We start from the raw sequence: 8,559 nt of genomic DNA, 5'->3' as shown, positions 1-8,559 counted from the left end.
ATGCGGAACACATCTTAGTGCAGTGCGTGTATGCCAGAGAAGTATGGCACGGTATCTGGAACACGCTATGTCTGCAAGGCCGCATCCCGGAGCCTCAGGACACTTTATTGGAATGGTGGCTTGCGGGCAGGAGCTTCTTTAGGAGGAGTGGGAAACGTGGTTTTGATACCCTAGTCATTGCCACGATCTGGGCGCTATGGAAGCAACGGAACGCGAGAGTTTTCAACAGGACTCGTCAGCAACTGCACGCGCATGGCCTGGCCACTGCCATACTAGATGAGATCAAGGAGTGGAAGGCGGCGGGTCTAGGTGGAGGAAGTTTCACTACGTTTTGTGAGAATGTAGGTATAGGGTAAGTGTGGGGTGTAAGGGTGTGTGCTTCAGGTGGAGGTTTGTTCCATCTTTGGGGCTTCTTGTAAATGGTTTTTCCCCTTTTCTATAAAAATAAGGTACACTTTTGGCGTACTCTTGAAAAAAAAACAATTTTCACCGACACTTTACCAGTTCTGTAATTACAGATTTATTATTTATTATAAAAAAAATCGGCCCGAGCGACGTTGGAAGCTTTTAGTTTGGTGCCGACTTTCCTGCGTCTAGTATGCGTTAGTAGTAGTTGTAATCGAAAGTTTGTAATCGTTTTTTAGAGAAAAGTATATTTTTCATCTCTCAAATTTTGGCGGAGTCTAGATTTGGTCTCTCAACTTCAAAACCGGACAACTTGTACCCTTAACTTCTCGAACCAGACAAGATTCATCCCTGGTCACGGTTTTACCCGGTTTTAGTGCTGTCCCACCCCGGTTTTGACCGTTCCAACTCAAATTTGCCTACCTTTTCCAAGTTCACGTACTGTTTTCAAATTCGGTTACTTTTTTTAAATACGTGAACCTTTTTAAAATGTGTGTACTTTTTTTAAATCGGCGTACTTTTTCCAAGTTCATGTACTTTTTCAAATATGCATATTTTTTAAAGTTCATTTATTTTTTAAGTTCATTTAATTTTTTTAAAATTGATGCACCTTTCATATCCGAGTACATTTTTCTGAAAGAGTTCATGAATTTGAAAATTTTATGCGAACTTGAAAAAAGTACGCGGATATGGACTTCTTTTGCGCAAAAGTATGTGGATTTCAAAAATTATTTCAACTTGAAACAAGTACGTGAATTTCATACAAAGTTCATGGATTATAAAAGCAACACAGATTTGAAAAAAAATGCAGACTTTGGAAAGCATGTGGATTTGAAATAAGTATGTGAATTTCAGAAACAATTCATGGCTTTGAAAAATACTTGGATTTGATAAAATTACACAAACTTGGGAAAATACGGGGATTTGGAAAAAGTACGTAAATGTTAAAAATCACGGATTTGAAAAAAGTACACGAATTTCAGAATAGTTTGCTGATTTGAAAAAGGGTATGTTTATTTTTAAAAAAATACGCGACCTTGAAAAAACTACGCGGAGTTGAAAAGTGTATGTGCGGCTATAAAAAAATTACAGGAATATGAATGAGCACGGGTCAAAACCGGGGTGAGTCAACACCAAAAACCGGTCAAAACCGAGTCTAGGGACGAACCTTGTCCGGTTTCGGTAGTTGGGGGTGCAAGTTGTCCGATTTTGAAATTGAGGGACCAAATTTAGACTTCACCCAGAATTAACGGACGAAAAGTATACTCTTCTCTTTTTTTTACATGAAAGTTGTAATCGTTACTCGAAAAGAAAGAGTTGTAATCAGGCATTGCTGCGTATTCCATGTCGAGAGAGACTCTAGTCTAGTCCAGCTAGCTCTATATAGTCTACAGAGCTGCTGTCGGCAGATCCGCAGATGCACTTATTTTGCACACGACTTGTAGCTTCCGTCCGCGTGCGTGCTGCTGTTTTGTTTTCTTCTCCATCTATCCATGGACAAATTCTTCAAGGCGAGGTAACTTTCGTTCTTTTTTTTTTGAAATACAGTACAATCATCACAAGCATCTCAGAGTCGACGGAGACGTCACTTACCAATGGAACAATAAAGCTATTAAATCTTGAAATAAATCCATAAAACTGTGATCACCCATGCCAGATATGAGCAGGTTTGGGGTTTCAACACAAGTGATCTGAGCATCTTACCCTAATAAAAGAAAACCCATCTTTTTTAGGGGTAAAACACTTTAGAAAGAAAAACCTGGAATTTTTTCCGATCTTTCATACCTTTTTAGGGTTCTATATCTCTAATCAAATAATTGCCTTCGTATGGTTATTTTACTGACACATATATCTTTAATTGAATAAATTAACTTCAGCATTTTACAGGTAGCTATGAAGATAACGGTTTTAGCTATAGTTTTAGATACTTCTCCTATTCCATAAAGCATACAACTTGATTTAACAACACTGCCCAATATTTAGGGGACCCCTCTCCCGAGTTCATACGTGTTTTTGTGGGTTTTAGTGTAACCGATTTGTCGGAAAATATACTTACCCATATTTTTCATTATGACGTGCATGCCATGTTATTCCTCTGCGTCATGCTTCTATTTGTCTCGTCGTGGGTTATCTTCTTCGTCTTGCTTCTATCTATCTTGCTTTCTTCACTATCATCAAAACCAAAGCTCAAACCGACGCTTTCCGAGCAGTTGTTTATTTCTCACTTTAGCTACTGCCCTTTTCCTCTTCCGAATTAAGCGGCCTTTGTATGGCCATCTTCCCTCCCCGTCTATCTCCTTCGGTCAGGTAGTGAATCATTTGAGTGATAAATTGTTTTATATAGGTTGCATAGCTATTAAACCCTATGTATTCTTTTCGATTCATATTAATTGTCGCTGATTTAATATGGAGTGGAGTGAGTATCATATTTCCGGTCGTGTAGCTGGCCTGCGCATCTGTAGCTTGTCGGCCCACTATTTCCCCGCGTGGACGGTGGACTTTGTCCGCAGCGGGGCCCACTCCTCCTGACACGTCAGCTACAGGACCCACGGGACGCAGCAGCAGTTACGGTACAGCTAGCATCATACCTCGTCGAGCCGAACAAATGCAGCAGCAGCATATCTCCTCTCATCGAGCCCAAAACAGACCGACGACTCGGGTCACACCGCGAGAGAGAAGGAGAGACAGAGGACGACGGCGACGACGAGGCGCTAAACCCACCGCGTCGGTGCCGCGAGACCGGAGGCCAGGCCGCATCCCGGGCGGGCGGGCGGGCGCGCGCGCGCGATGGCGAGCAGGACGGCGGGGCGGGGCGGGAGGCCGCTGCTGGGCGGCGGCGCCGGGGGCGGGAGGCGCGGGAAGCCGTCCAAGGCGATCCTGGCCGCGCTGCTGCTGGCGTCGGTGGCGCTGCTGCTCCTCCTGGCGCTCGGCGCGCTCTCGCTGCCGGCCGGCTCCGGCCGCGGCGCGGTCCTCTCGCTCCCGCGCCCGCGCTTCCGCAGATCCGCGTCCGAGTCGTGCGTCCTCGCCTCCCCTCCCCCTTCGCGTCCACGGCCTCCGTGATCTGCCGTGTTCGTTGCCCGCGCACGCTCTCCCTTTTTTCCCGAGATTGACGTGGTGCTTGTTGTTCTCCGTTGTCGTTGTGCAGGAGGCTGGAGAAGCGCGGGGAGAAAGGGGAGCCCTGGACGGAGGTTCTGTCGTGGGAGCCACGGGCGTTCATCTACCACAACTTCCTCGTGAGTCTCTTGCCCCATTCTGTTTTTTTGGTTTGGGCCTAAACGGCTGCCTCTTTATTCTTTACGTGCTTTATTGGTTCTAGGATGCCGGCTGGGAGATCTCGAGATCTTTGTCGGTGATTTTAGGCGATTGTTGAATTCCAGTTAAGAGCTCGTTGTAAACATTGGCCTATCCGTACCAGATTAGATTCGTTAAGTAAAATCCGAAATGCTTGTACTTCAGTCGCAAGAATGCTAGTTATGAACTGAGGATCTCAACCCCTGAATTAGGTACAGAAAAGCATGAAGGAAACATATGTGAGCAGGACGCCACTGGCATTTCACTGTAGAGGGCTTGTACATGCAGCGCGCCCGGACATGGCTCTTGTTGAGTTCTACATGTTTATTATTCATCTAGGAATCCTCATATATATAGTCACACATAATTTGTGCTTCGAATCTGCTTGACCTTCACTTTAGAAACTTTGCACTGTGATTATTAGTATCCAAAATGCCTTTGGAAGGTGTTTACTTCTGATGACATTGCATAATAGGAGATGAAGAAATGTCATGTGTATTTGTTGTATTTATTACACCTGGTTGGTATTACCGCAACTATTTATCATCTATGTTAGTTCGCTTCAAATAGCGATCAGGGTATGACTTGACTTTACTGCTGCTCTCAGTCCAAGGAAGAATGTCAGTATTTAATTTCATTGGCAAAGCCTCACATGAAGAAGTCGACAGTGGTTGATTCTGCAACTGGAGGGAGTAAAGATAGCAGGTTTGGACACTGCAAATTCTTCTTTCTCTCGGAACTGTTACGGAACCTGATGCCCACTTACGCTTAATGAAATGTATTCAGGGTGCGAACGAGTTCAGGAACATTTCTTAAAAGAGGCCAGGACAAAATTGTTCGCACCATTGAGAAAAGAATATCAGATTTCACCTTCATACCTGTAGGTATGGCATACCTACTAATATCATGGATACTTGAAAGTTTATTTACCTTTCTATGTTTTTGCTAGTATGCCTAGGGAGAAGATTACCGCTGAACTTAAGGTCTGAATATATTTTAAATACACTGTATTGTTCATTTGAAGAACTTTTCAGCTTTAATTCAGCATAAATGAATTGAACACCACCTCAAATTATCTATAAGTGTCATTTTGTTTTACTCAAAAGTTATAACTATAGTTGCTCTTCCAAATCTGAACTGTAATTTTGTGAACTTCAGTTTTAGGCTGATGCATTAGTCTTCGTCATGGTATAATTTCAAAGTTCTGATTATCATGCAGTATTGTGTGTCATTGGTTCTCCAAAAGTGCACTTGCTTACGACTTAGTTTGAATAGTTCATCATGGAGTATTAAGTAACTATGCAAAATAATGTATCAGTACATTATGGAGTGCAACTGCAGTGCGTTTCGGTGATCTGGTGTTTTCACAGTTATGTTCAGCGAGAATTATCAAGTTTATTTCAATTGGCAGCAAGGGTTCCACTAGGAGTATTAGCTTACAACGTACTGGCAGTATGTTCAAGTTTACATTGCCTTGTCCGGATACTAGGTGACACTTGCGCACCCAATTGTCTGAGACCCTCATTTAATAAATAGAGTTACACATACCAGTAGACAAAAAAGTGTTTTTGGTTCTCGAATAAGCTGTCAAACTATCTTGTTCTCAAGTTAGCTTAGATGCTAGGTACTTGGTTGAGTTAAACATTTGTTTCTTTCAGCCAGCATGCTTCCGACCTTGTCATGGACCACAGACCTGGCTCTGTGTCTGCCATTTTCCCAACAAGGTCATTGCCAATAATTTCAATTTTTATAGCATACCAAGTGCTAGAAGACAAAATTTTAAAATTGTGCAAGGGCACCAAGTATACACTGTACCAAAATTGTTAACCAAATTCACAGTTGCACTTGAGACAGCGCTCATGCATGCAAAGCATGATATCATACATGTTAAAGTCAAATATCTCATATTTAACTAGACAGTGCATGTGCACTCTTACAAAAAATAATATAAAAAGGATACACACACTAAATTATGCACTCCACTGTGTTTAGTTCATCTTTGAAACTTCTTTATGCTATGTAAAGCAGTACATTGTGTAACTGTTAGTTACTTTTGGGTAGTTTGAAATATTGCACATTTGAATGAAATAAGACATTGTGCATGCCTAATAACATAAGGTACATGAGCTGTCTTAACTCCAGTTTATGCAAAAAGAAAAATAATTAGTGCATTGCAGAAATATCACATTGCCAGCGCTAAATGGCTGAATGTCGATAAGAACTGCCTAGTTCAACGTTTCACCACATGAGAGTTGCACAAATAAATTATATATTCTACCTACCCCTTTTGAGTTCTTGAATGTTTCAATGTTGAAACATCGAAGCACTACCTTTTTCATTCCGTAGCTGCTTATATTCTCGCTGGAAGTTTGCTTCAAATTTGATGTCAATTTCTCGTCGTTTTTATTCATAATCTGTGCAGAAAACGGAGAGGGCCTTCAAGTTCTCCACTATGAGGTTGGACAGAAATATGAACCTCACTTTGATTACTTCCATGATGATTTCAACACCAAAAATGGGGGCCAGCGTATAGCCACTGTTCTTATGTATCTGTATGTACTACAAAGATATGCATTTTTTACATATAACATGCAGCATAGATGATCCAATTGACTTTTCTTTTCCAACTGATTAATTAGTTCGGATGTTGAAGAGGGCGGTGAGACCGTGTTTCCTTCTGCTAAAGTTAATAGCAGCTCAATACCATTTCATAATGAGCTGTCTGAATGTGCAAAGCGGGGTATATCTGTCAAACCGAAGATGGGAGATGCATTGCTTTTCTGGAGCATGAGGCCTGATGGAACCCTGGATCCCACAAGCCTCCATGGTGAGATTCTAATACTCGATGCAATGACAAAATTGTTTTCCTTAAAATGGTTGCGCAACAATATATTGACTCTTATGTCTACCTGCAATTTCTTTTAGGTGGTTGTCCAGTGATAAAAGGTGACAAATGGTCATCTACAAAGTGGATTCGTGTTCATGAGTACAAAGTTTAGGCATAACAGAACCAGGCGCTTAAGGTACTAGTTAATTATGCTGTACAGGTTTTTGATTTGCCAACTACCAGGAGTAGTGGACCTCTACTCCACACTATCAAGCGCATTTTGGATTCATGTGAGGTCTTTTGTTTCTAATTCTTTGCAGGTCATGCACCAGTTACTAAATATGTGGACGTTACAGCACATGATGAGGTCTCCAGTTTTCCATAGAGGATCGCCCTACATTTTTTTCTACCTTAATCAAGGCTTGGTCTTGGTCACCTTGTTGTACATTAACTTGTTAATTAGGCTTATGAACCATGATCACTCAGAGAAGATGTATTTGTTGAGTGTATAAATAACCATTGCCCTCCTAACGCAAATCGAGATGAGTGCCTAATAGCCTGATATCTGTGAAAGAGCATTCCTATTCTATTTGCGCAAAGCCTAATTCAAATCGAGATTTAGAAAGATAAAATCTTGAGAAGTACAGAGGAGATGGCGCCCCTCCCGCTCCCCTAGCTCTCCTCCCCACCAGCCCCACCGCCGTCGACTCCACGCCGGTAGCCCTCCTCCCTCGCCCTGCTATGGCGCCCACTTCCCCCACCCACTCCCTCTCCGGCGAGCGCGTCTCCTTCGGGGACAGCCGCTGGTCTGACTCTGGGTCTGACAGCGCGGTTCCCTCCCGCTCCTACAGGGACGTCGTTCGCACACCACCGCCGGCTCCCGCGTCGGTGCCCAGCGGCCCCTAGGCTGCCTGCCTTCGCCCGCCTCGGGCCTCGCTTGAAGGTTCATCGCGTCTCGTATGGAGCCAGGGTGGACGCCGACGGCTACCAGCAGCCGCGCCGCAGGAACCGACGTCGGCCTCGCCGTGAGCCTGAATTGAGCCCGGAGTTGCGGCGCCAATGCAGCCCATCCCCTGAGGAGCTCGCCGGGCTCTGCTTCCGCTGCCTCGACCCCCGCCACCGCGTCCGCGACTGCACCAAAGACATCCGCTGCAGGCGGTGCCTCATCTCCGGCCACAACTCCCGTGGTTGTGACGACTTCCACCGCCGCGCCGGTCGCACCCCACCCGCCGCCCCATGGACGGCCGCGCACCGTGCTGGCCGCGACCCACCCGCCGCCCCGCGGACTGCCGCGCCCCCGACGCCGCCCCCTGCTCCGGTTGTGCATGCCTTGCCCCAGCTACCTGCCCCCGCTCCGGTCGCGCACATGAGCGCCGCTGAGCCAGCGCGCATCATCAGGTCGCGCTCCGTTGAGATGGAGGAGGCAGAGGAGGTGCTCAGCCGGGCGATGGTGGCCACCATCACTGGTACTCGGCCCCAGGTGTGCACCGATGATGTCGCTGCGCTCCTGTGCACCACGTTCGACTTCGAAGACGGCGAGTTCACCACCAACCTCCACAAGCCTGAAGATTTCCTGATCATCTTCGGCTCCCGCGCCTCCAAGGACCGCATGAACGACGACCACTACATCCGATGCCCGTGCTTTTCGCTGTCGCTACGCCCGTGGTGCAAACTTGCCCATGCCGGCTCCGGTGGGTTCGAATACCGCGTCGAGCTCGAGCTCCGCGGCATCCCCGCCCAGGCCTGGCATTTAGCGACGGCGGAGCACATCCTCGGGACCAGCGTCTGGTCGAGCGCCTCCACCCGCAGACGCGCTCCCGCGCTGACCTGGCCACGTTCCGCCTCTCCGGACGCGCGCACGACCCCGCCAGCATCCGCCGCGCCGCCACGCTGGAGATTGTCGAGGTCACTCCGGGATGCACCGCCTCCTCCGCCCCTACGGTCACCACTCTCAGGTACCCTATCGCCATCGCCCTCGTTCGCTCCGACGTCGACCGAGCTCGCGCCCCCACCGGTCCCGCAGCTCGCCCAGATGG

The 8,559-nt window shown here is 46.4% G+C and overlaps 1 protein-coding gene across 1 annotated transcript; it reads left to right on the top strand.

Moving 5' to 3' along the window:
* The first annotated feature begins 3,192 nt into the window (after window positions 1-3,192).
* Window positions 3,193-7,085, top strand: LOC119270643 (probable prolyl 4-hydroxylase 3). The gene is made up of 8 exons (XM_037552671.1): window positions 3,193-3,419; window positions 3,551-3,638; window positions 4,304-4,401; window positions 4,483-4,580; window positions 6,119-6,248; window positions 6,336-6,523; window positions 6,622-6,719; window positions 6,844-7,085. Exons 1-7 carry the CDS (start codon window positions 3,193-3,195, stop codon window positions 6,693-6,695), a joined length of 903 nt encoding a protein of 300 aa, XP_037408568.1. The 3' UTR covers window positions 6,696-6,719; window positions 6,844-7,085.
* The last annotated feature ends 1,474 nt before the right edge of the window (window positions 7,086-8,559 follow it).

Source organism: Triticum dicoccoides, chromosome 1A, assembly GCF_002162155.2.
Source record: "Triticum dicoccoides isolate Atlit2015 ecotype Zavitan chromosome 1A, WEW_v2.0, whole genome shotgun sequence".
In the NCBI taxonomy this organism is placed as follows: Eukaryota; Viridiplantae; Streptophyta; class Magnoliopsida; order Poales; family Poaceae; genus Triticum; species Triticum dicoccoides.
The sequence above is the reverse complement of the archived record's forward strand: the minus strand, read 5'-3'. Positions and strand labels throughout refer to the sequence as shown.

Bases quoted from the DNA above. Each gene is read 5' to 3' on its own strand.
- LOC119270643 (XM_037552671.1), top strand. From the start codon at position 3,193: ATGGCGAGCAGGACGGCGGGGCGGGGCGGGAGGCCGCTGCTGGGCGGC. The intron at 3,420-3,550 runs GTGCGTCCTCGC...GTCGTTGTGCAG, and splicing joins CGCAGATCCGCGTCCGAGTC to GAGGCTGGAGAAGCGCGGGG. The intron at 6,524-6,621 runs GTGAGATTCTAA...AATTTCTTTTAG, and splicing joins GGATCCCACAAGCCTCCATG to GTGGTTGTCCAGTGATAAAA.